General features: G+C 37.6%; 3 protein-coding genes across 4 annotated transcripts; 1 reads left to right on the forward strand and 2 right to left on the reverse strand.

Annotated features, from left to right (window-relative positions):
- Positions 1-672: 672 nt before the first annotated feature.
- Positions 673-3,760, forward strand: LOC115243602 (dual oxidase maturation factor 1). The gene is made up of 8 exons (XM_029820730.1): positions 673-852; positions 1,232-1,430; positions 1,538-1,595; positions 2,093-2,227; positions 2,402-2,621; positions 2,733-2,944; positions 3,021-3,216; positions 3,310-3,760. The coding sequence occupies exons 2-8, from the start codon at positions 1,266-1,268 to the stop codon at positions 3,488-3,490; spliced, it is 1,167 nt and encodes a 388-aa protein (XP_029676590.1). The 5' UTR covers positions 673-852; positions 1,232-1,265; the 3' UTR covers positions 3,491-3,760.
- Positions 3,761-3,801: 41 nt separating this feature from the next.
- LOC115243603 (dual oxidase) lies at positions 3,802-14,871 on the reverse strand. The gene is made up of 20 exons (XM_029820731.1): positions 14,312-14,871; positions 13,521-13,604; positions 12,824-12,985; positions 11,800-11,987; positions 11,277-11,481; positions 10,426-10,592; positions 9,913-10,149; positions 9,006-9,451; positions 8,726-8,927; positions 8,195-8,521; positions 7,608-7,832; positions 7,179-7,397; positions 6,877-7,080; positions 6,457-6,769; positions 5,943-6,317; positions 5,643-5,860; positions 4,875-5,336; positions 4,429-4,584; positions 4,176-4,304; positions 3,802-4,087 (listed from the first exon to the last, which is right to left on the reverse strand). Exons 1-20 carry the CDS (start codon positions 14,385-14,387, stop codon positions 3,959-3,961), a joined length of 4,524 nt encoding a protein of 1,507 aa, XP_029676591.1. The 5' UTR covers positions 14,388-14,871; the 3' UTR covers positions 3,802-3,958.
- Positions 14,872-17,350: 2,479 nt separating this feature from the next.
- LOC115243505 (MIF4G domain-containing protein) lies at positions 17,351-26,341 on the reverse strand. 2 transcript variants are annotated; one of them, XM_029820580.1, is made up of 10 exons: positions 25,791-26,341; positions 25,596-25,719; positions 21,681-21,765; positions 21,484-21,583; positions 20,703-20,931; positions 20,297-20,525; positions 19,937-20,055; positions 19,413-19,556; positions 19,074-19,202; positions 17,351-18,636 (listed from the first exon to the last, which is right to left on the reverse strand). In XM_029820580.1, exons 2-10 carry the CDS (start codon positions 25,620-25,622, stop codon positions 18,403-18,405), a joined length of 1,296 nt encoding a protein of 431 aa, XP_029676440.1. In that variant the 5' UTR covers positions 25,623-25,719; positions 25,791-26,341; the 3' UTR covers positions 17,351-18,402. The 2 variants fall into 2 exon arrangements, with proteins under 2 accessions (XP_029676440.1, XP_029676441.1); XM_029820581.1 differs by lacking the exons at positions 25,596-25,719; positions 25,791-26,341 and adding an exon at positions 23,877-24,269.
- Between the last annotated feature and the right edge of the window lie 252 nt (positions 26,342-26,593).

Genomic DNA, 26,593 nt, shown 5'->3' on the forward strand with positions numbered 1-26,593 from the left:
TGTCGTCATACCGAATCGCTGGTGATTGATTCATCGAACAAAAAAAAAAGAAGGATATAGAGCATAATAGCGTATCAAGCAAGAATATCGATATATCTCGCTTAATTTTAGACTGATTTCTCAATTATTATGCAATTATAGATAGATTATTATCGATTGAATTAGACTTTTCTCTCAAGAATGCAAGCATCTAAAAACATATTTTTCAACTAATGTCAAGTAAACTATTTCAATAGAACTTTTATTTAAGACTTAGTTATAAAAATATGTGACGTTGAAGAGATTAGAAAATGTTGAATCTTTTTCAACATTTTTGTTGAGAAAATATCATCTCCACAAAGTCTGCCATTAATCGCCGATAAGTGCTTATATAAAATAAATATGACATATTACGCATTTTTAATGAAAAGTCAATTATCTAATGTACTTCTTATTCTTTTCATTCATAAGCTGCGTGTAGTCTACGCGAGCAGCAGAAGTCGATTCAAAGCGATCAGTAAAAGAATTGGATCAGCTGATCCGATGTAGACTTTTCTCGTCGAATTGCTCTCTGTCTTTCTCATCTTTCTCTCTCGTTCTCTCCCGCCGATCACCACCGCCGATGACAGCCCCACTCGTGGTATTCTCTCTCTCTCTCTCTTTCTCATTGAGGTAATACATGAGGTCGTCTGTGTCCGTTGGTAGAAACCGCTTTCCAAGCGAAGCCTGTTAACGTACGCGGGCCCCAGTATTCTCACCGCCTTCGGATCTTAATGTCGCGCGGTGCGCGAGCGCGCTTTTAACGTATGCCGAATTTCGCAAATAATTCGCAACTTCAACCTTGAGCGCTGATAACCCGTAATTTCCTTAAAGGTAAGATCCTGAGTGATTAAAGACATGTATATCAAGGCTGGCGCGAAAGATACGCTCACTTTTGAGCCACAATGGCCGCGAGCTCGCTTATTGGAACAATCATGTTCAAGTTCGAATCTTTATTCATCTGTAATGGTATGCGCGAAAATAAGAGCTGGTACTTCCTGAATAACACAAAACTCGGAAAAAAACGTCTAAAAAATATTTAAATAAATAGGATGAAGGGTCTGGAAGAGTAGAAAGCTTTCCAAAAATCTTCGGATTTTTAATCAATATTCTACTTTTGAAAACGTTCAAAAAAATTATCAATTTGATCGTAATATAATTTGTTTCTCCGGAAATGACCGTAATATAAAATTTTTGTGTTCGATTATCTTAGATTCCGGTGAACCGGAATCAACTAATTAGGGAGGATGAAGGGATGGTTCGATGCCTTTCGCAGCGATGGTGGCCCAACGCTCTACAGCTACAGCAATCGCACTCCTGTGACAGGTGACGTGCCCCTGATCATCGTATTCGTGATATTCGGTACCCTGTTCACGGCGTTCCTAGTCATATTCCCGGGTGTCAGGAAAGAGGTGAGCAGTCTTTCCACTTGTTCGTCGTGTCAGATCCTAGATCGTAGACCGACGATTAAGTAAATTACGAGTTATGGCCGTGTAAACCTGATGTTTCTCCGCCGCAGCGGTTAACCACATTTCTCACGGTTACCATGAGCCTCTTCGTGGGTGCGACGATTCAAGGTTCGTGCACTTTGTCTACTTTCCAAGTTGAAAGGCCTTGACTGTCAGTGGCGTAACTAATGGAGCTCGTATCACAAAAGCTTAGCGAAGTCTAAAAAAAAAGAAGGAAAGAAAAGAAGGAGGTGAAGGAGAGAATTAATAAAAAGATATAGAGAAAAAATAAATATTTGGAATTCATGTGCATATTTTGCAGCTATACTATTTATTTATGTTTCATTTTCTCATGTGCATACTTTTTTATTATTATTATTAAATGTATGAATTCGAGAAAGTAAAGAACAAAATAAAAATCGATATTGTTTAAAGCAGAATCGAATATTAGTTACGCCACTGTGTGGGCTCGTAGTTTCACCGCGTATTTAACTCGCTAGAGATATTTCTTCGATTGTGTCGAGTAGAAATCCATTATTAGAAAAAAATTACGAAGTCGAGATGCTAGTAAATGTAGCGAGTACGTGGAAAAATAATCATTGCGCTCTCTGTATGTACACATATAGTGGCGCAATACGGTTCATCCTGGCATACGAGCACCGCCACCATTGTTAGTTCCTACAGCGCTTTCTCCAGGCACAAGGCGATGGCCGATATCGGCGGTTACATCGGTTTAATGCACATAAATATAACATACAAGTGTAAGTTTTAACCATGGAAATTATTGGATATCTCTTGTGTCAATTTTTTACAAACCATGTTTTCAGGAGATTCAGTATATTGAACTACATGTAGCAAATTCAAATTCAATTTCCGGATCAATTTATAAAGAATAATCTACATCTATTTGCGTTTACCGGGTCTTATCTTTGCAGTATTGCCAGAAAGCGAGCAGACAAACGACGATGTTGAATACAATGAACGCTTCTGGTGGAGAAGTTCCGGTGAAATGACCAGCGCCTTCAAACAGGCTCTTTATCAGGGCGCGCCATTCCCCATTGTCTCTCTGGCAGAATACTTTAGCCTCCATCAGGAGGGCTTCTCCTGGGGCTCGCGATATCGCGAAGCTGGATATTACGCTTCGATAATGCTATGGTATTATATCCTCGATGATGAAGTATTTTCGCGACTAAGAATCTTTTCTTCATCACGCGACTAGTGTATCTACTCTAACCTACTAGTAAAATAAATAAATCTCTCTTGCAGGACCTCCTTCGCTTCGTGGCTGATGATGAACTTGTTGCTCATGGTAGTACCGCGATACGGAGCATACGGCATGATCTTTACAGGCTTGTGTATGCTGTTAACAAACTTGATTTACACGGCTCTTCTACCATGTGAGCCTTTGATAGCTCATATAGACGGCTCGATCCTCTCTTTCAATCTTGGTTGGAATTACTGGTTGGTGCTATCGGCGGGTTCGTGTTTCGCGTGAAATATTTGATTGTAACTGCTATGTGTAAGGATATATTATCGCAATATTTTCTTTTATAGGTGCCGCATGCCTTTTGGCAGGACTCGTGATAACGGCTATAGATATGATCTTCCCTCATCAATTCTCGACTATACTCGAAGTTGACTATGACACGCCGTATGACAGGCATGTTATTATAGAGGAAAGCTTCGATACGCGTAATGTCAGGCGGAAAGTTCCCAAGATTGAGGATTCGTTCGGCGATCGAATAATGAGGTGATTTGCGATCGAATTAATCGATTCAATTCATTAAATTACCTTTTCTCCCTCCGTAATCATACGCATTCTATAATTGTGAAAATATTTCAGTCAATTATCATCCAAGCTTCAGAATAGACACACTGCTAAAGAAGACACCGAGGGTGTCATTAATCGAGGATATACATCGCATGAGCCGTCCGAATTCCAGCAAGAAATCGGCGATGAGCCTAATAGAAGTAACTGGTCGTATCCGTTCCCACCTGCCTCGCGCAGAACCGTAAACGGCTGATATATTTCCCGACTATTTCAGATAACATTCATCGACTTTCTGAAAAGCCATTAAATGTTTTGATGTATTTTATGTGTAGCATATTTTAAAAAAATAATATTATTTATAATAAAAAAATAAACACTGACTTCCTTTTTGAAAGAGTTACTTACGAAAGATCATCCAAAGAGTATTCGTATTACAAATGCAAAAAATCGTTAATTTTTAAATTATAATAATATGTTCGCCGTCAAATTGTTCGGAATTTCAGGAAAAAAAAACAGGGAGAAGGAAAGGAGATGATCTTCTTTTCCTTGTTCATAAATAAGAAATGTAATATTACTCGCGTAATAATTCATAAATAATAAAAAGCAGCGCATAAATATGTACATATTGTAAAATAAAATGTCAAGATTCGCGTTGAAATATTGTCTAAGTATATGGACAGTCCAATATTTCACGCGAACGGGGAGCGGAGATATACCTTGACTAGCCAAAGTTTTCAAAGTGATGAATGAAGTACGGCAAGCGCCGAGTTTTGTTGACTTCGTCGCAGGCCGACATGACACTTTTCGTCAGAGGACGTGGTCCACAGCTAAATACTCCTATTTTGCTAACCTGTAAATCAATAATTATTCATTTCGTATGTCAAATATACTTTCGAACTAATATATATATATTTTTAATATTAATATAGTGGACGCACGTAGCTGTGTTTCTTCTGAACAAATTTCAGGAAGGATGTCATGTCCGGCCGACCGAAGTGATTTATGGCCTTCAGTCCGGTAAATATACTCTTCTTCGATAGCCTCTGAAAATGATTCTCACATATGTACTACATATGTGAAATAGAATGTAATTAATACACGAGTAATTAAAAATAGTAGAAAATCTTTTTTTTCGATTTTTGCATATTGTATATCGTACAAGAATATTAAAATTATTTTATTTTATTTTACCAGCATAGTAGTACGCAAATCAAACTTGTGGAAGAATTGCGTAATGAATATATGGATTTCAAGCACGTCTGTAACATCTTTTCTCTCAACATCTCTGAGAACGTCGATAAACCACTCGAAATGTTTGTGTGACGGGCAAATCCATAGAAAATAGACCTGTGAAATAAAAAAAAAATCGCGATTATATTGTCTAATAAATTAATAAAAAATATGTTTTTTTCATTTAAGTAGAAAAACAAATTTTTCCACAAAACCATTATTGCATCAACTTTATCGTGAAATTTTCCTGATATTTCGATATATATTAACGATATATATCTCGATGTAAATAATTTTCTTAAATACAACAAAAAATTCTCAAATGAGTCTGAATTTACTTGCAGTATATGATTCTTTTTAATTCATTTATTTTTGTGAAGAGATATCTTTTGACTTTTCACGCTCACCTTCTTACACGCGACACCCGAATATCTGTTAGTCGACGTTCCAAATACGAGATCGTTGAGCATCGAGGCGTAAGGGGTGACCCCGATCCCTCCCCCCACCATCACCGCGACCTCGAACTTGTACCAATCTTGATTCCCGCCGCCAAACGGGCCCTCAATACGAACTTTCGGATATTCGTCCTCCGGATTATAATTGCAGGGATCGAAATAATTCCGGAGTTTCCATGTCCACGGTCCCTGTGCTTTTATGTGGCACGACAGAAAATTCTCGTGCGGCGCCGAGGTCAGCGTAAAAGAATGAAACTCGTTGGATCTGAAGGCGGTGCAGGCGAGACGCACCCATTGTCCCGACAAGTATTTCAAGTTCGGAGGCCTATAAAACTTGATCTTTATTACGTCCGAGGGTAATAATTCCGTCTCGATGATATCCAGGGCCATGAATTTAGTTCGCAGGCTCACGACCTAAAATGCAAATGGCAATTCTGTAAATTCTGCGTTGCGTTGTTTTTATCGCATTAATGATAAAGAGATATTGAGCCACTTTAGATATATGTATTTTAAGCGTGCATAAAATAATAGGTAATATACAAGATCCATTACATCAGCTGATGCATGCTTAATTATTATAATAGATTTTCATAATTATTTGTTACATCACGAGTGTGCTGCATACACAAGTGCAAAAAATTGAAAGTTGTTTTTTCTCTCTTTTCATCTTTATTCTTGCTCCCTTCTACTTTTGAAAAAAATGTGAATAAGAAAAATTACTTTATCTAGTGCGTAAATAATCGCCGGACCGACGAAGAATATCCAGAATCGCGGCGCGCCCGTTAAACGGGCCAAGCCGTGGATCAGGCACAATGCGTACAGGACCACATAGAGACTGTGTGTCGACCAAAAGAATTTGTAGGCTTTCTGTCGTATGGTCGGATGTGCGAAGACAAAAATGATCGTCATAACGACGAAGAGAAGAATACCGCTTAAACCTGCATGACAAAGAGCGGAATAAGACATTCGTTCATTAACTTTCAAACGATGGCAAATAAATTCTTTTGACAAAGCACTCACCGGTCACTGTTCTGAATAGCCAGAAGGAGATGGTAGGCCGTGCGTCGCTGGGAAAGCTGATCTCGCTAGTAAGACAGCGAAGATGCGCTATCGGCTGCGTAGAAACGTGATAAAAATTGACTATGTGACCAACCGTGTGCAACACGGAGAAAAAAAGTGCCGTGCACGCTGCGATTTTGTGGAATTGTATGTGCGAGTCTAGTGGAATGTACTGCTGGATCGAAAATTCCTTCAGCTTCGTCAACAGATTACGCGACATGGTCAGCAGCAAGAGACTGTAGCAAAAAGATAGAGCGGCCGCTGATCCTCTCGTTATAGCGATTCCTACGCCCATAATATGTCTCAAATCCGTATGTTCCGCCATGAATGAGTAATCTGCGTGAAATTTTACGACGATAAAAAAATCCTTTACAGGCAATTGGTAAATATATAAAAGATGTCTTATAGATATCTAAGTTAATGTGCGATTTAGATATTTTTCGTCTTTCTTGTTTGGATCCGATTAAATACTCACGAATAAATCTCTCGATGAAGAGAGCTACGGTGACCACGTAAAACACGAAGAGGTAGAATATATTCTGTCTATTCTCCTCGAGAAAAGTCGATATAGCGTCCCACTGCTTACGCGTCCAGCTCTTCGAATCTTCCAGCGGAAGTTGATCGATGTGAAAGCTGGTCATGCGGGCAACGTTTGTCGAAGTGTCGAGAAAATTCTGCTTGGCGCCCTTGCAATCGAGACCGATCGCGACAAAGTCTCCCTTGTATTCCTTCATCATCAACTTGAAGTCATTATACGTGAGATAATCCTTCCTCTCGAGTCCGGCATCCTGATGAATGAAAAATTTGATTAACAGAACTATCGCGTGATCTATAGACGATAGGTATTTTAAAACATCTGGGGATCTGTAGCATAGTGAAGATAAGGGAGACGCACCTGGAACATGCCGTCGATCAATTCCGTAACGTGATCATCCGAGAGGCTCGTGGTGCGCGCTATTTCCACTAGCGATCTTAACATCTCCGACAGTTCCTCCTTATCGATTACGCCGTTGCTGTCCTTATCGCACATGTCGAAAATAATGCGCAGCTTATCCTCAGTTTTGCCGCGCGAAAACAGCAAGACCGTGTCCAGGAATTCCTGGAATTTAAATTTCGATGGTAATCTGACAAAGATAAAAAACTTATAAAGACGAAGATGTGAAAAAGCAGTCCATTAAACGAACGACTTGATTATACCTGGAAGGAAATCCGGCCATCGCCATCTTTGTCGACAATGTTGAACATTTTTTTGACAAAGACCGCGTCGGGTCGCATGCCCAGGGCACTTGCAAATTCACTCTTGGAAAGCGACGTGCGCATCACCGTGACCACTTCTCCGGTATCACTGTCTTCAGATCGTCGTCTTCGTTCGCCAGGGCGTAAACCGAAAGTCAAAGCATAGGCTTCTCTAAAGAACTAAAAATATTTATATTTATATTTTAAATATTTTATAATATTTTAAAATATTTTTTAACATTATATCTTTTGTACATAATATCACGCGCATTTGTGTTTCTCTTTTTCCATTATTTCAATTAAAAAACTTATTGCTTTTCATTTATAAAAAGAATTTTTTTTATTAATTCGTGTTTTAATTTATTCATAAATGGAGAGAAAGACACAAACCTGTTCGAGCTTCTTTTGTCGGCGCTCCTTGGTTTCCGCTTTTGCCAGCATGATATCTCGCGCGATTGGCGTGAGTGTGAAATGCTTTTTTTGCGACGCCAGAAACGCCTCCAATTTCGCAATGAACTTTCTACGCGAAGCCAGCGAATCGAGTTCAAGGACAAGGTCGTAATCGCGTGGTATACGCAACAGCACTAGAGCTTTACGATGTCCGGTTTCGCTCTCCTGAAACCGCGATTAATAATTAACCGTGTGACGTTAAACAGTCAGCTATTATTTAATAAAGCGTAGAAAAGTTGCGATGTAATTTGCGAGTATTTAATAACACGCAACTATATCTGTGCGATTTTTAATTGTTACATCATTTCAAAATTGTGTAATTGATATGCATAAATATTTGTCAATAAAATTGTATCTCTATGGATACTTTGGAATAATTTTTTCCTTAGTTAAAATTTATTCTAGACATATCTTTTTCTCTATACCATCTTAATTTTCAATATTATATATTCAATATTATATATAATTATATCTCAAATTAAAATTCTATTAAAATTAAATGTATTTGAAAAAAATTTAAAGAATACCTGTGATTCCTCCATAGTTATAGTGTTAACGCCGCTGAAGTCGAACGTGCGCAGTTTCTCCCCTTTCCGATCGACGATGTGCAATGCCGCTTCCGGTCCAAATTTCACCTTCACGAGACGGCGATGGTTCGCGTGCAGCCACTCACGTACAATCATCTTATCGACACAGATCCGACCGTCACTTCGCTTTTGAATCGCCTCTTGAAGTATCTTCAATCTTCGTCGACGTCTGTTTTGCAGCTTCACCAACCCATATCCGGCACCGGCGCAAAGAATCGGGACGAAGCCAAGGAATACGCAAGCGTAGATGTAAACGAGTTCGCTACCCTATGAATTTTTCCCCCAAATTTACGTAAAATATTCTTCTTTTATTCAAAAATCTAATATATTAAAAATATATTTGTGTCCACATTTATGATTTTTTTAAATAAAAAAATAGCTCTGTTTTTGTCTCTCTTTTAGAATTATTATTATGAGAAAGAACAGATGAAATTGATTTTTACATGCATATTTTTTTTTAAATTTAATTACCTCAAAATAGTCATAACGCTGTAGGGGAACACAGGGCTCGAGCATCGTCGAATTCAATTGAAAAGGTTGAGGACACGGATCACCATCCTGCCAAACGAATATTCGTTTCTGTATGGCATCGGATGGTATGTCGGTCGCGTTTGTGATTACATCCCAAAGCGTGATACGACGGATCTCCTGTATCTCGTTCTTCGTAAAGATGCTAATGAGCAAGAAGATGCGTCAGGGAGAGAAAATTAACACGACTGATTTCATCGCTAAGAGAAACTGACTCGCTCACCCATTTTCCTCGTTCTCAAACCAGAACCGATCGGAATCCCGCAAGCGGAGGAATTGCTCCTTTATAACCGCGGTGAAGAGTTCGCCAGGTCCGTCCTTGGATTCGAGCATCCCGCCGACGTAGACGTCGACGTTGTTGAGATTGTTCGAGTAAATCTCGACGAGGGTGCGCAACAGCGACGGATTTTTGTTGAATAATTCGGGATTGATCTCGTTCCACGTTTTCCGTCTGGCCAACTTGAAACGCGCCCTAGCTGTATTGTAGTCCGGAAGACCATTGTCACGACCCCGCATAATGTTCAGGGCCCCGAGGTCCCTGCGCGAGAATTCCATGGGACCGAACAAATTATTCCGGATGTCGGTACTGAGAAGGTTATCCTCTTTCTCCGCCAGCTGCGACGCCATACCCATGATCAGCTCCTCGATCGTGCTGTTAGCTAAAACTTGCTGTGAAAAGCATCTATGTCTTAATGTGACCATAAGGTTCATAAGAATTTAATGTAATGATTAGATTATACAAGGTGTTCCCCAAAACTTGAAACGTATTTTGTAATATGATGGAAACTTCAATAAATTTAAAATTGACTATTTTTCAGCAGAACATTATCAAGAAAATTTTAAGAAAAGTTGTTCATTGCTATAATTTCTTAAAAAATTTAACGTTAAATAGTTCGATAAATAAACTTACAATTAGATTTAATCTCAATTTTGTCTCAAGATCTTATAAATTATTTTAATTTTTTTAACAGTGTTGAGAATCCAAGTCTAATTGAAAATGATTAATGATTATCAAACATAAAATATATATGTATCAAAGAATCTATTTATCTAAAGTGATTTCTTTTCAAAAGATATGATGTGAGATAATAACAATGCAGTGAGTCTATTATTATAAATATGTAACTCACATTCGAGTCCCACCATGTAGAACATAATCTAATAGCTGGTTGGCCTGTATTGGTCTTTCTATATTCGCATTTTTCATCTCGCCGATATATCCCCGGCGGTATAAGAGTATGACCAAAGCGAAAAGCGGCACTTTGGAATATGTGACTAATACCCGGATGTAGATCTGGTTTATAACCGCCATATGATGGCAAATCCTCATTTAGCAATGCCGGAAGATATTCGTAAAGAATTATGTTCTGCAAGAAGGTCGAAAAACTTCACATGCGAGAAATAAGTCTTACGTAAGCGCGAAACTTAATTATGTAAATTTGACGCCGCGATTCTCAAAACACAATACAATATAGAGAGATTTATGTACATATCGTATATTCGAAAGCTCTCATTGATTACACATCTTCAATTATATAAAACTTGTTTCATTTTTACAGGCGTAATTTTTTTCATGATTAATAGAAATAATTTTCTCCCTATGTGCATTTTCGAGACGAAGCTAAAAATAAGCTATTATCTACCTGAATTGTCCCGATGACTATCCGACGTGCTCTTTGAAAGATCTCTTCGTCGGACATATCGGGATGCTCTCTCCGCACGCGAGTAGCTATGACATTGTGATACCGATAGAGTAAGATTCCCAGAGCCAATAGCGGTGGGTGCTGATTTGTTCTTGGATCTCCGAGCACTGCGCAACACAATTAATTGTTAAGCACTTTCGCAAGAATCAGAAAATTAATGGCTGAGGGAAAGTTAAAACACATTATAATAGTGAGCACGAACCCGAACGGTGAACGTAATAATTATAAGGCAATGCAAAAAGATGTAATGATGTTCTCTATAATTAATAATGATATTAATTTAATCAGAGAGCGAGAAGAAAAAAAAATTTATTTAAGTATCGGACGATTCAAACTGGGGCGGATTTCTTGCCAACAATTTACAGGGAAAGATGTTTAACTACTGTTCAGTAACAAATCGAGTAATCGATAAGATTTGTATTATCATACAAATTCGATTTCTTTTTTCACACAATTAAGTCGAGAAAAAATACAAGAATATCTGAATAACAATAACAATATAATTCAAGGCTTTTCGCAAATTAAGATTATTAATAGACTATATAAAAGCGTATTTCAGCAGAATCTCTTTTTACTAAAAATTGTTATTGTCTCTTAATCTTGAATTAATCCAGATGCTTGAAAAAATAAATAAAGCTATGTGGCGTTTGAATTTTTATTAAGAAAATGTTGTCCCCAAATCAATCAAATAGTCTCCTAATCAATCAAATAATTACTAAGAAAATCAAAATTAATAAAATTAAATAAATAAATCTACTTTTAAACATTAATATACGTAAATCTTCGCTTACGATATAGACGCTCTGGGCTGAGCATTCGCATGACATGCGGTACCGCGTGATTGAAGAGAGGTGCGCGCATGGTGTTCCTGACGGGAAATTGCCTTGTCTGTTCCATAAGAAGACTGCCATTCTTGAATGCCCGCATCGTGTTCGCCCACGCCTCGCTGCTCGAATAGACGAAGCTACCGTCGATCCAGCTCGTCACTTTATTTATCTGCAACCTCACGTATTCAGAGCTACTTCTCACGACTCTGTTTCGATGAATCGACGCCGCGTATAAGCGCTTTCGATATAACGCGCTTCGACGTAAACGGAAGCAAAGGTGATTACATTTCAAGCAAAAGAAAAACCGTAAACTCGTAATTGTGAATACACACAAACGTGACTAAACGTTGTACAGTAATAATTTAAAGACATATTTGGTATGTATCATTATAGTCATGGGTGAAAGTCGAACAAAGTTGAGGGTCTCCCGGAAGTAAACTCATAGAATTATTCTCGGTAAAATTGACCCGAGACAACTGGGAATTACCTGTTCCCTTGGACTATTGGGGCTGCGCCCGGTTTGACGGTCGTAATCCGCTCGGAGGAATGGAATGTACTTGTTACCTTGGCACTCCTTGTCGAAAACCGGATCACATTTATCCACGTCGATTCGATGAAATTCTATGGGGCAACCACTTTCGCTGGCCATGATTATCTCCGACGTGACCAGCTGTCCTGAAAAAGATTTAGCACTTCGAGAATGACGCAAAAGTTCCGGCAAGCGCGCCGTGAAATTTGAATTCGGTAATTTCGACTTTAGCGTGGTTTTATTTGAATGGATCAGGACAATTTAAATTAATTTGATTAAATTAGTTTATCATTCGCAACGAACTATAAAATAGCTCTAACAAACGCGGTAATTAACTGTGCTTCCAGGGGTATGTCTTTGGATAGATGTAGAATTATGTGTGAAATATATTACGATGTGCAAATAGCACATAACAAGAGTATATTGTAGATGGAATTACGTTTAAATAATTGCCTGTATAATTATGATATAATTAATAACAATCTATTATACGTAATTACGAGAATTTTAAATTAATCCTATATTGGCGATACTTCCTATATTATATGTTGCAGACTGATTATCTGAAGGCTATCTCTCATGATTTGATTCCGTTAAAAATTATAACAATTTTCTTATTAAGAACGAAGGACAATTCTAAGTATTATAGGTATAAATTTCATAGAGATAATCATGTTTAAGTAATTATGTATATATAAAAATTATGTAGATATAAATATGTATTATCATATTATACAACAGATATTTAAGCTACTCGTTGAAACAAACAAATCGAAAAAGCAAATTACTAAAAAGAAAAAAAAAAGTAGTTCTAGATATCTTAACTAGATTTCAATTAAGAATTTATTTTCTCTAGTACTCTATCCCTACTGACAAAAAATAGAAAAGTCATTTATATTCAAGGCCTGTTCGTGGTCACTTATACCTTGTGTGTATTCTTCTACTAGATAATAAACATATTATTATTTGTAATTATTCTCACCGAAAAAAGCGAATAATGCGGTCCGATTTTTCACAGACGGCAGACCATCGTCACCTTGCATGAACAGATCGCTGAGCTTCCGAGGGGATGGCCTGTCCTGGCCAGCCATCGCGTACACGCCATCGGAATACGCCGCCGGGACTTTTCGGATTAGCCTGCTGTCTATGGTGAGTCGTATGCGTGTATTAGGATAACTTTCCATGGCGAATTATCTTCGCTGTGCACACAGGATTGTCGCTTTCTCGTCTCTTCTCAAGGCATACGTACGCATCTTTGTACGTTTTATAACGGTTTTATACGGTAATTAATCAATCTCGATAATCTTTCTCATTTAAACTTTGTAATGCTCGATGTAAAATCTACGAAGTGTAGTGTTTTAATTATGCATACACGCATAATAACTTCTATAACGTAACTCGTGGTTATATATGTAGTTTCGTTGGAATCAAGGTAAGAGAAAACTCATCGCGTTCTCCGTCAGAATGTCGAGTATTAAAATTGAAAACAAAGGTAAAAAAAAAGTTTTGATAATGTTGATATAAAATTAAGTAAAGAAAAATTCGAGTAAAATGCCTTTGCGCGTTGGCTAATTTATTTAATAAAAAATAAGATATTTCCGTGGATTTTATTGAAAAACGACAATCTTGACAAAACAGTGCAGATATTTGAATTTCAATTTACAATTTCGAGTACTTGCCGATTGCTCCCCAATCAGGATGGGCCAGATTGTTGTAAAATCCATCGTACCTCTGTTTATTGTCCGCATAGCTATGCCCCGCATCTAAAATAGCATTCTTTATGTAAGTAGGTAAATTCGTTGCAATCGTTGAAATTTAAGTTTTGCAATATCGTTATCTAACAGACAATCGATTTCGGTGCTTCACGTTTGACCGTAAAAAAGTTAACGACCATCCGTAAATAGAGGGTATAAAAGGTCAGGATATAAAATACATCCGGCTTCTCGATTCTGTAACTGTTAAAGGAACATAACGCGAATCTACTTTGCAAAATACAATTAGAGATAATGAAAATACTTGACGATATAAGCGCGCAGATGTACATAATTGAAGAAGAATAAAAAATGTAACACGAGTTGAACACCGCAAAAGTATCTATCTTTCGCAATTTAGTTTGCTCTCTAATTTTTGTCCTTCACCCGAATACGAATGTTACGAAGTGTGAATCGAAAAAACGATATCTCACGAAATTATTAATGCTATTATTAAATTAATTTTGCCGTTTATTACTAAATTATTGCGCTCGTTATTTAATATATTAAATTAAATCATATAATTTATCTTTTTATAATATTAGTCTATTAAAAACACGATAGACATTATCGAGCGGAACGAAAAATTGTAAAATGTCAATTCGCCCCACTCTGGCAGCCTTTTATATTTCGATTAAACCTCAACGGTCCTCTCATTTTAAGAACCGCGAGACTTATGGTCGCGCACGTCAGCTGTGGGAGCGACAGATTAGACCTACCGGTTCTACCAGGTGACACGATCCAAAGTGCCCAAATGATCGCGCAGAGAGGCGACGACCGTCGTCGTCTCGTCATCGTCAAGTGTCACTTGATCTCGCCCTAGGATCTACGCCCCCTACGCATTTCTCTGCCACGTAGCTTCTATTTCTTCCTCTCCTTTTTCGCGCCCCTTTTCGCGTCTCAACGACGTTCTCGAAGACACATTTCGCTGGTACCGTCCATCAACAAGATGAGAGTGCACTGACCGCTGTCATACGAAATCTCGGATTGCTCTCTGAAAGCGATATTCGGAGGATGGGGGGCGAGTAGCGCGCGGGTCGTGTCGGCACCACCTGGTCGAAATCCAAGATATTAACGTCACCGTGAACTGATCTTTCGGCCGCTCCAGATGTAGCGATCACGTGCGAACGCAGGACGAAAGCTCGCGTATCCAGTAGGTATATCTCGCGCGTCCCTCTAAACAAGATCGACGCCCACGCGAGCTATTTTAAGGTAGACCCGCCGAAGAAACGAACCGCGGAATCTCTCACCGCGAAGGAGCACCGGATAGAGGACGCGATGGATCGATCAACGATTCGCTCGGGGGGCCCCAAGAACAGTTGGTTGCCTCTCCGACTGTGGTTCCGACTGTGTGAGCCGATCCGCGCCTCCGCCACCACACAGTCGCTCTTGGTCGCGGCTTGGTGAAAGTCGCCGGCCTATTTGTTTCGTTACCGCGCGCTACCTCCGTCTGCCTTCTCCTCCTCCATACCTCTCCCTCTCGACGTCTCCTCCGCTACGACGTCGTCGGCCTCTACGTCAGTGTTCTTCAATCATTTTTTTTTTCTTTTTTTTGCGAAAAGATAGAAAAGAATAGACGGAGCATCCACCGACGAATATCCGAGAGAAATACAACTTTTTATATCTTTTGTTAATCGATTTAAAAATCAAATTTGATTTTAATTAGAATTATCGCGATTACAAGCGAATCTCTTTTTTTTATTCAAAAAAAGCCAACTCCCATAAACTGTCGAAATTAGCCGAGGATTATCTTTAGAAGGATAGGTTTTAAATCCGGGTGCCTCTTTAATTGACTGGTTCGTGGGAATGACATTTAAGGAGAATACTAAGATGTGTTGCAGTTTCATGTATCGGATGAAAAACCACTGCTCTTGGTACGCCGTGTACAAGGTACACATACACACATACCAAGACGTGCGCGATGCGGCGCGACGTCATTGCGGGCGCAGGCCTAGTTTTCGAAGTCCGCGGCACCGATTACCCAAGGCGAAACCTCTCTCGAGTTCCCGCTGGTCGTTCCAAGGTCGTCGGATAGGCAGAAGACCACCGTGCCGATGCGCACGTTAGAGATGGGACGGCACGAGGCGCGTTCGTGTATATAATCTCAGCGTTCTCTTTAATGACTTCTTCCTTTTTAGACGCGGTCGTTCTCGTCTCGAGTGGAAATGACAAGAAAAATCCGTGTCAACGATGCGACTTCTTACGCATTCTTCTTTTATGAGCCGACAAATGAGTACGGTCGGAAAAGGTAGGGGATATTGATACATACGTTACATATGTAATTGATCTTGCAAGGTAGTTTGTTGTATAATTTGCATCAATATATTGATACAAAATGAACATTGATTTATCTGATTTCATTGAATATCATATCCAAACTATACAGAAATTTTTAAAAAATCTACCATCTCAAACGCGCTTGAAATGATTAGAATGTATTTATGATTTCTAGACGATTGCATCATCTCGAATAATTACTATCCGTAATTAAGTACCGTAATTAAGCTATTGCACGCGCAAGCGAGCTCTCGTTCTTTCTTATATCGAAATTGTAGACTTGTATTTCGGTTCCCTGATCTTTGTAATGGTTTATACGTGTCTTAATTAGACATGAATCTACTTATCCGGATTTGGAAAGATTCGCAGCGATGGTGTTGCCAGAGAGACAAAAAGTGCGGCCCGATAGAAGCATTATGACACAATCCGCAGAGAAATCGCGTCTACTGGTCGATCTCTTTTATTGCCCTTGGCACTAATCGGCAGAAAGAATCGCAATAAAAAAAAATCAAACGAGTTTATTGACGCAGTCGCTTCTTCGTTTCAGAGACGCGAGGTCTTTCACCCTTCTCTCCTGCGATAAACGCTCGATTCCTCGCTGATTTACGATATGGGATATCAGTTGAATACATTATAACATGTTTTTCGCCGAATTATTCATCCTTGAAAATTAATTATCACAATTTATTCTTTAATTTATCTATGCAAAAGAACTTGTTTATTCGCACCATCGTCTGCAAACAGTATCATCGAACAAAAATTTTCGTTTCGCAGAAGGAGATCATCGCAAACTATTCGCGATTCTTCGAAAAAGAGAAAATGATAATCGATTTAAAAATCAAATTTGATTTTAATTAGAATTATCGCGATTACAAGCGAATCTCTTTTTTATTCAAAAAAGATAGCCAACTCCCATAAACTGTCGAAATTAGCCGAGGATTATATTTAGAAGGATAGGTTTTAAATCCGGGTGCCTCTTTAATTGACTGGTTCGTGGGAATGACATTTAAGGAGAATACTAAGATGTGTTGCAGTTTCATGTATCGGATGAAAAACCACTGCTCTTGGTACGCCGTGTACAAGGTACACATACACACATACCAAGACGTGCGCGATGCGGCGCGACGTCATTGCGGGCGCAGGCCTAGTTTTCGAAGTCCGCGGCACCGATTACCCAAGGCGAAACCTCTCTCGAGTTCCCGCTGGTCGTTCCAAGGTCGTCGGATAGGCAGAAGACCACCGTGCCGATGCGCACGTTAGAGATGGGACGGCACGAGGCGCGTTCGTGTATATAATCTCAGCGTTCTCTTTAATGACTTCTTCCTTTTTAGACGCGGTCGTTCTCGTCTCGAGTGGAAATGACAAGAAAAATCCGTGTCAACGATGCGACTTCTTACGCATTCTTCTTTTATGAGCCGACAAATGAGTACGGTCGGAAAAGGTAGGGGATATTGATACATACGTTACATATGTAATTGATCTTGCAAGGTAGTTTGTTGTATAATTTGCATCAATATATTGATACAAAATGAACATTGATTTATCTGATTTCATTGAATATCATATCCAAACTATACAGAAATTTTTAAAAAATCTACCATCTCAAACGCGCTTGAAATGATTAGAATGTATTTATGATTTCTAGACGATTGCATCATCTCGAATAATTACTATCCGTAATTAAGTACCGTAATTAAGCTATTGCACGCGCAAGCGAGCTCTCGTTCTTTCTTATATCGAAATTGTAGACTTGTATTTCGGTTCCCTGATCTTTGTAATGGTTTATACGTGTCTTAATTAGACATGAATCTACTTATCCGGATTTGGAAAGATTCGCAGCGATGGTGTTGCCAGAGAGACAAAAAGTGCGGCCCGATAGAAGCATTATGACACAATCCGCAGAGAAATCGCGTCTACTGGTCGATCTCTTTTATTGCCCTTGGCACTAATCGGCAGAAAGAATCGCAATAAAAAAAAATCAAACGAGTTTATTGACGCAGTCGCTTCTTCGTTTCAGAGACGCGAGGTCTTTCACCCTTCTCTCCTGCGATAAACGCTCGATTCCTCGCTGATTTACGATATGGGATATCAGTTGAATACATTATAACATGTTTTTCGCCGAATCCCTTCTCGATCGCATTATTCATCCTTGAAAATTAATTATCACAATTTATTCTTTAATTTATCTATGCAAAAGAACTTGTTTATTCGCACCATCGTCTGCAAACAGTATCATCGAACAAAAATTTTCGTTTCGCAGAAGGAGATCATCGCAAACTATTCGCGATTCTTCGAAAAAGAGAAAATGACGTAAATCGACATCGTCCTTTCGTTCGTGCATTTTTTTATCGTATCGAAAAGTAAAATAAAACTCCGCCTGTGCTCGGCGCGATTTTTGTTAAAAAAACAACATTTCGATCCAGTGTAGAAATAACAAAGTAATGTACCACACATCCGCGTACTTTCGTGCATATCCACTCGCGTTTAATCCGAGTAAACGGACGGAGAGACCGCGAGCATACTCGAGTAGCGGTCACTTGGAGTTCGAGTTCGAAGGGTAGTAGTAAACCACCGCCGGGGCCGGTAGCTGCCAATGCGCGGCGTGGAGTTCGATCAGCTGCAGGAGCGTCCGCTTGACCGGTGGCAGAATCGTCTCTTCCGCTAGGAAGGCGTCGCGAACACCGCCGAGCAGCTGCTGCAGCTGCGCCGGCAGCTCCGTGGCCAGGTCCTTGCCGATGCACGTGAGGATGATAAACAGGGAATTCGTCTACACACAAGTGTAGTTGAAGATATAAATTAATCTCCCATTGTGTAATAATTTTCTTGAAAAAATTAAAGATTCAAGAGAGCTAAAAAATTCAATGTAAAAATAAAATAAGTTTTTAATTTTATAAGTTTTTTTCATTTGTTGATTATAATTATAAACTTACTTCATGCTTCCACTGAAGCCTGTAACTGAATGAAAGACTAAGTCATAATGAATTTTGTATCGATCCAAGAATCGAGTCATAATAAATTCTAACTCAGCCAGATTAATTGCTATGGATAAAAATTTTAAAAATGATTAAAAGATCAAAATTCAAATTTCTTTGAAATTAAAAAATGAAGAAATATCAAGAAATATCAATGATTGAGAAATACAATGAATGAGAAATATCAAGTTATACATTGAATGACATTAGCCGATTAATTTCGAAACCTTACCTCGGCGAGCGAGTTGATGACGGGCGGTTGCAAACAATCCTGGCAACATTTCCAAAGCAGCGTGAGGAGCACGCGTCCGGGAGGAACGCCCTCCTGTTGCGTCTTCAGCTGTAGCTGCCGCCGCTTTAGCTGCAATTACGCGATTACGCACGTGTATACGAGCACGATTAAGCATGCTTACCGCTGTCGTAACATGCGGTAAAAACGATAAGAAAAAACATAAACAGATTTACAAATATGAATTATTGAAACAAAAGCGCGGAATTAAATGATTACGTTAGATCGAGAGGCCTGATCCGCTTTCTTTTATTACTCGGAGAGTTGTGCGATTAATCATACCTGGCAATACATCTCGTTGAGAAACGTCATAAAGGCCGAGTATCGATAACAGGTCGTATTGTCGTATAGTAATCTAGCGCGATCCTGATACCACTGCTGACACATATTTAGCAAGGATTCCAAAAAAGTTTCCTTCGTTTCTTTCTGTACAATGCACACATGTGAAACGTACTTTAAGTTATTATTATTAATTGAAAGAGAGAGAATAAAACTGTTTGTAATTTTCTTACACATATAAAATAAAATAGAAAATAAAATAAAATAAAATAGAAAATAAAATAAAATAAAATAAAAATACGAATCACAGTAATATTTATCGTAAATGACCATACTTTTTTTAATAATATTTATTTCTGTTATTAAAAATTGAATCAAAAATCTAATTTTTCAGATATTATTTTCCCTTATTTTTATTTCTTGTATACGTTTGTGAAAAGGAAAACATTGATAGTCAAACGAATATTCATCTATCAATGATTTTTCTATAAAAAAAAAAGAAGAAGAATAAAAAGATATATAATGACCTCTATAATTGTGATGCAAACTTTAGCTGCTGGTTCGGCATATTTGCGACTTCCCACTACTCTTTCCAGAATATGCCGTACTAATTCCATCAATGTTCTCGCGTTTAGAAGATTTGGATCTGTCAAGAAAATTATCAATTATTACTAACTGCTGAGTAACACTTTTTTAATATTAAAAGTTCTACATACTCATCAATTCATATATTTGCTTATTTTTAATACTAATTCATATTCTTAAATCATGTTATAAATAAAGTTTATAATATGTACCATCCGAGATTGAAACACTAGTCTATTTAAGTCTCTCTTTTTAACTTAATATATTCCAACAATAATAGACACATACACAGATTCTATTACCTTCTATCGCTCGCAGGAGTATATCTTGAACGGGCAAAGGAAACTTTCCGAGTTCGGAAGCATCCGCGATGTTGAATGCCTTGACAGCTAGTATGTCCGAATTCAAGCTCTTGGGACGCTTCAGACCATAGGTGGACACAAAGGTGTGCGATTTAGTAAGCTTGCCTGGTTTTGCGGAATTCGTCTTGACTTCATTTTGATCTATGTTGAAGTGTACTCTATTTACAGCCTAATAAAAAAAAAAAAATGTTTCGGTTAATTTTATAATCTATATTCGAAAATATTTCAGGAACATTGATAATAATGATATCAACCCCGATGATTTTACATTAAAGTTTTCCAGTATATTTCCAGTTTTCCTGGTATATACAGTTTGTATTTCGAAGTTTCGTTGCATTTTACTTACATGTAAAATGTTTCCGCTGGACGCGGACGTGTCCAAAGAATGAGACTGACGTAATGTGGAATTCGTTGTCGAGTGATGGCTACTCTGAGAATGACGAGGTGAGAGTTGATGTTGTTGCTGCAGAGGATGCTGCAGCTGTTGCTGGGCATAGAGGTATCGGTGAACATTACCACTCGACTTGCTGTGCTGTAGGTAATACGTGGAGCGCTCGGATGCGTTAATTCGAGACCTGTTCATTCATATTATTTACAAGATCAATCCAAATCCAGAATTCTATCTAAAATTTTGTAAGCTTTGGGCTCTCGTCCAATCAATCAATTTATCCACACAAAATATTTCATATACACAAATTAATATATTACTGTTAATAGTATTACTAATAATTTGACAATAAAACGGTAAAAAATTAACTGACTAAAAACTTTGAATTATTCTTTTATTTATTTCATTTATTTCATTAATATCAATTTAAACTTGATCAAAATTTTGAATTTGTTGCTATTAATTGTTACATGACTAATTAAAGAAATTGTGATTATTCCAGGGTTAAAGATTATTATAACTTAACAATGTATCAAAGCAATTCATAGCAACACAAATTTAATTAAAAATTTATAATACATCAAGGCAAAAAATTCTAGCATGCTGGTATTTTATTTTATTTCCTAAATGTAGGCTGCTAAAAAATTTGAACGGCTTTGGAAAAACGTCGTGGTTCGTTAAACAAAAATTTCACACGGCAACAGCTTCTTAAATATAGTTCATTGGAGTTCACACTCACTTAGAGAAATGTGAATCGTTCTGCTTCATAGTGAATTCCTTGGCATGCACGTTTAAACGGAGATTAGTGACGTTTGCCGTGGTTCCTTCCGCTCTCCCACCTAAAGGCGACCATGAAATCAAACAATGACGTTCATGTGCAATGACATTAATATTTACGATACGCGCGTTTGACACCTAAAGCGAGAAAGTACGAACCTGGGGGTCGATATATTTCTAGGGACGGTTTGGACTTGGGAGTAGCTACGTTAGTACTTCCTTTTTGCGGAACCGCATCCCTCATCTAAAGAGAACAGAGAACACGCATCGTATAAAAAAAAAAAAAACTAATGTCTATCTTCGAAACAGTAGTGTGTATGTGCCTGAGAACGAAAAAAATTTTTCTTCCGCTGCAGAACCGCACTGCAACGGGACGATAATTGAAAATAATTGCGTCGTTTATATCATTGAAGGCTAATATTAACTTTTCAGACTCGGTTGCCACTTATGCAAATATAAAACGTGGGAAAGATGATTCACCCAAAACGTAAGAAAGTAGGAATGCTAGTGGGAGTGTTGTCTCATTTTGATTAATAATAATAATTTATAATAGATATTTTATTTTATCATATTTTAAACTTTAAAATAACGAATTATTATCTTGCCAAAATCGAATAATAATGCAATGTTTTTAAGTGTACGATGTATTGTATTTTATTTCTCAATATATATAATATAATTACAGCATGCTTTTACGATTTAACTGACTCTTCAATAACAAAATTATTTCTAAAGAATAGATTTTTTTTAGAAATCATTGAGAATTACAATATTGTAGAAACGTATATGTAATTCTTAAATATATCGTTTTCAAGATTTTTCGAGATCAACTTTATATGGCAGAACATTCTAATATCAAATAATATTTTTCCTTTTATATAAACAGAGAATGCTTTTCGATTTTCTTTTCGATTTAGTCAACAATATCTTCATCGTGTATTGGCAAGTCTAAATCCTTGATTACAAAATCCAAAGTTTCAAAATAATACTTCTAATCTAGCGAAATCTTGGCATTCACCTTTCACATTTGTAAACATTGCATGTGCATTATTCATTGTATGTATATAACAGAACATATCCACCGCAAAAAGCGCATATAAGAACATTTTCTCGTTGTAACATATTAAAATAAATGCAATGAGCGCATTGGCTAATGTGCAGAGACTCGTTATGATAACAAGTCGCGAAGCACGCGGGATGTCATAAACGATACACATCATGGACACGGCATTAAGTACGTGAGAGTTTAATACACGCACCAATCTATTCTCATGGACAGTTTCGTGTTATAAAGAACGTTAATTGGAAATGTGACAAAAAATGTAATAGTTGGTGTAATATTAAATTACTCTGCCACTCACTCTGTTTCGTGCATCATCTTTTTCATACCTCAAAATAAAACATATTTCATCCAAGTTTTTTATTCCACATTCCATTTCAATTACCTTTCATATAGATACGAGTTTTTCGCAATAGATAAATAAATTAAGATAAATTGAAGAAAACGGAAAGAATTCTACGATCGTAATATAAAGCCAATTTTTACAATTTCGAAATGAGAGATATATTAGAAATTTATATTTTTATAAAATTTTTTCTCTCCTTTTTTAATTGTGATTAAAATCCGCGTCATTATATGCTATTTCTCAAGTCATGTGAATTTTTCTATCCGCGCAGATTACTATATTGTTTGATTTCGCGAATCAGTCATTACAAGAGGTGCATTTTTATATCAACTTTGTTCAATTATTCAATATCTATAAATTTTTGAAAAATTGCTTGTATCTCTTTTCTTAGAAAGAACAAAATAAAGTAATTTTATATAATCCAAATGAAAAATTAGAGGAGATATAATATATATCGTACGCAATTCGTTATTATTGTCCCGCGCGTGACATTTGTTGACAATTGAAAATGCCGAGAAATGTCATAAGTACAGAATGCCATTCAAAGTGAAGCATACCGCACGATGAATAGAAAATAGATGTTGGAACCGATGTAATTTCGATGAGTTCAGATTTCGATGCTACATACATATTTCGAAATTGATCACGCGCTAGCCGTTCTCTAACATTAGTCAGAGTTCTCAATTGATTGTCTCTGTCTGTTCTAAACACGGAATTAGAAAGAGACAGAGAAGATGAGTTGAACTACACACTTAACTTTAATTAATCTTCGTAACAATCTTTCTACGCGTTTATTCGTCGACAATCGAAAAGCGACACTCGAAGCAAGATGCACGTCCTCTCCCACATATATATATGTATACATAAAATATTAAAAAATGATTGAAACTATGCGTGTCTCGATCTTTCAGACAAAAAGCGTCAAGGGAACGGAGGGGGAGGCACTCACAGTGAAAAGCGTGCGAGAATCATCCTTGCCAAGGTTCACAACGGAGCGGATGCTGCGGAAATCCTTGTTGTCGCGCACGGATCACCGAACATACACACACGGGAACGGAAACTTCCGGCACGCACGTGCAACACGGAGATGAATTTCCCGGCGGCGAGTTCTCTTTCACGGGCGAGAGGCGCGACTTTTCCGCGTCGTACGTGCGTGCGTCGTCGTCGTCGTCGTCGTCGTCGCCTCTTTGCTCGCGCACGCTGAGGTTCCTCTCCGATGACCGAGGACTAATAATAGCACGGCGCAGCCACGAACGAACGAACGTTATATATCTCTGTACGATGCCACGTACGTATTAACGCACGTCGTTGCATCGCGCGAGAAAAGCAGATTGAAATACATCCCGGATAGACTCATCGCGACGGACATCGCGCGTCGCGACGCCTCTCGAAATCGTCGATCGAAATCGCGTTCTTCTTTCTCTCTCTCTCTCTATTTTTCATTTTCGCGCCACGCGGCGAACCAAAAATGGTGATTGCCTTTGGTATCGGCATCCTAAGCCGGCAACCGGCGTAACAGTTGAGGCTCTTGGACCGATTTCGTCCAAGATATGAAGCTGGATTTGGACCAAGCGAACGAGCACAGATAAATATCAATGAACAGGAGTTTATTAACATTTTTAATTTTTTTAGATCTTTTATAAAAATTTTTGTATAAAATAATCTTTTTATATAAAATTATTAAATAAATGACGCTTCTTTATCGATATTCATTTGTGATCATATTTGTTTGCTTATTTGTTTCAATCCAGTGCAATTTTTAACTATCAATCTATCGTGGTTTTATCATAAATAGTCGCACGAGTACCAGCAAAATTGTCTTCAGAGGAGGATATGGATAAAGATAGCCTTCTGTAGCTTTACAGTGGACCATATTTTAGTGGATATAAATTTACATCTACTATATTCGTGCGCAGAGTGCTAAAGACCTTATCGCCTCTTTGCAGCTTGTAATTTTATTTCTTATATATTATATATATTTCATTGATATTGTAAACGTAACGTATAAATATAACATGCATGCAAAGACACATTTCCTTTATGATTATTTTAATTATGCTATAATAAAATATTAATAAAATATTCCACATCAATCATTAAAATGTGCGTTAACGTAAAAAGCGTTTTATTTATAAGTTTGTTATTCTATCTCTCTCCCCTGCTGAAAAATGAACAAAGAACATATTCTCGATAATACTCTGCTTTGATAAATTGGTGATTTTATATAATAGCTATTATAATAATTTTAATGCATTCACTTTCATAAGGTTTCTGTCGTGAATATAAACTTTAGTGCGTTTATTTCCATACGGTTTCTATCGTGAATGCAAACTTTGTTCCGTGCTGCAGATAATGAATTCGTTGTCGACTCGTTTTCGCGTCAAATATCGAGGTTTTAGCCTATTTTTACATTATATTACTATTTTTACAATTTTAATTTTTCGTATTTGATCAGAAAGGGATTATAAAATTATAACGAATTCACAACAATTCGAAATATCGCTACTGATGTGTATCGTATAAAATATACAAAAGAACAGGTTCTAATAGCGCAGTTTGAAAAGCGAGCGATAAGAAATTATTAAAAATCCATTTTATAACTTCACATTTGCATTTTTATAGCGTCTCATCTTAGTAAAAATTATGATAATGTAAATAACCGCCTCACCTTCGACGTGCGAGTTGCTCGTACCATTCTCGCTCTATGTATTTGTCATCAAACACCGGATGAGAGTCGATCCAGCGACGTGTCAAGCATTATTATTTTTTTTCCATTATGTATACGACCAAATCTGATACAAACAATGCTAATTTTATATAAAAATCCAATTTTTTCTTTTCAACTGTGTTTCTGAGTTCTCACTTCAAAATCTTAGTTGTCAACAAGAAATTTTGTTCGCCGACTGATCCCTCGCTGTATTTATTTCACAGTACTATTGTCTCTCGTTTGTTCTCTTGTGATTTTGCTGAATCTTTTGTGACGTTTTTGCCGGTCGTTTTGACGAATTATTCATAATTGGAATGTTACTCCAGTAGTGGATGGAATATTACTTTTACACCAGTCTTGCGATGTAAATATTTCAAACTTGAACGCGATGCATTGCGATCTACGCTCGATCCGGTTGATCGATCATTTGGCCAACCGCAATCGAACCGCGTCACTCTTGAATCGTCGCGTTACATCGTTTCTCGATAATTATCACGATGATTCATTTTGCGTTCGAAACTACGCGTCGAGTGGCACTGGTATAAACAATATCTTCCGGGATTAAAAGTCCGTCAAAAACCGTTGTAAATCATAAAGTTGGATCGAGATTTTTAAAAAGTCCCTCGATGCGAGTCGCGACGGTCACTCGGTGCCGATGCTGTCACGCCAATGACTGGAAATACGGCATGCACATGTAACATATGTCTTAATATGCGGTTTGCGTGGTGGGCGACCACCTAGGCATCGCCCCCATACACCTGTCGACGTAAAGAACATCGACGATATAATGACCAGAACACACAATAAAGCTAGAAAAAAATCGATTTACTTTTAAATTCTCTTGTTGTAGCTCTGCTAAATATATAAAAGCAATTCTACCTTTCAATAGCGACGCAAACAATTTAATCAACGATAAGATAATTAAATATAAATATTTTTCAAAAAATTGTATATATATA

The sequence above is a fragment of the Formica exsecta genome, unplaced genomic scaffold, assembly GCF_003651465.1.
Source record: "Formica exsecta isolate Colony F162 unplaced genomic scaffold, ASM365146v1 scaffold72, whole genome shotgun sequence".
Lineage (NCBI taxonomy): Eukaryota > Metazoa > Arthropoda > Insecta > Hymenoptera > Formicidae > Formica > Formica exsecta.

Excerpts from the sequence above, each read along its gene's own strand:
- LOC115243602 (XM_029820730.1), top strand. The coding sequence starts at position 1,266 with ATGAAGGGATGGTTCGATGCCTTTCGCAGCGATGGTGGCCCAACGCTC. Across the intron at positions 2,228-2,401 it reads CATAAATATAACATACAAGT|TATTGCCAGAAAGCGAGCAG; the intron begins GTAAGTTTTAAC and ends TTATCTTTGCAG. Across the intron at positions 2,622-2,732 it reads TACGCTTCGATAATGCTATG|GACCTCCTTCGCTTCGTGGC; the intron begins GTATTATATCCT and ends TCTCTCTTGCAG.
- LOC115243603 (XM_029820731.1), bottom strand. The coding sequence starts at position 14,387 with ATGACGAGACGACGACGGTCGTCGCCTCTCTGCGCGATCATTTGGGCA. Across the intron at positions 5,861-5,942 it reads GCTATTCAGAACAGTGACCG|GTTTAAGCGGTATTCTTCTC; the intron begins GTGAGTGCTTTG and ends TTTGTCATGCAG. Across the intron at positions 4,088-4,175 it reads TTCAGAAGAAACACAGCTAC|GTTAGCAAAATAGGAGTATT; the intron begins GTGCGTCCACTA and ends ATTGATTTACAG.
- LOC115243505 (XM_029820580.1), bottom strand. The coding sequence starts at position 25,622 with ATGGTACGAGCAACTCGCACGTCGAAG. Across the intron at positions 19,557-19,936 it reads TTTGCATCACAATTATAGAG|AAAGAAACGAAGGAAACTTT; the intron begins GTCATTATATAT and ends TGCATTGTACAG. Across the intron at positions 19,203-19,412 it reads TCAACGAGATGTATTGCCAG|CTAAAGCGGCGGCAGCTACA; the intron begins GTATGATTAATC and ends GCGTAATTGCAG.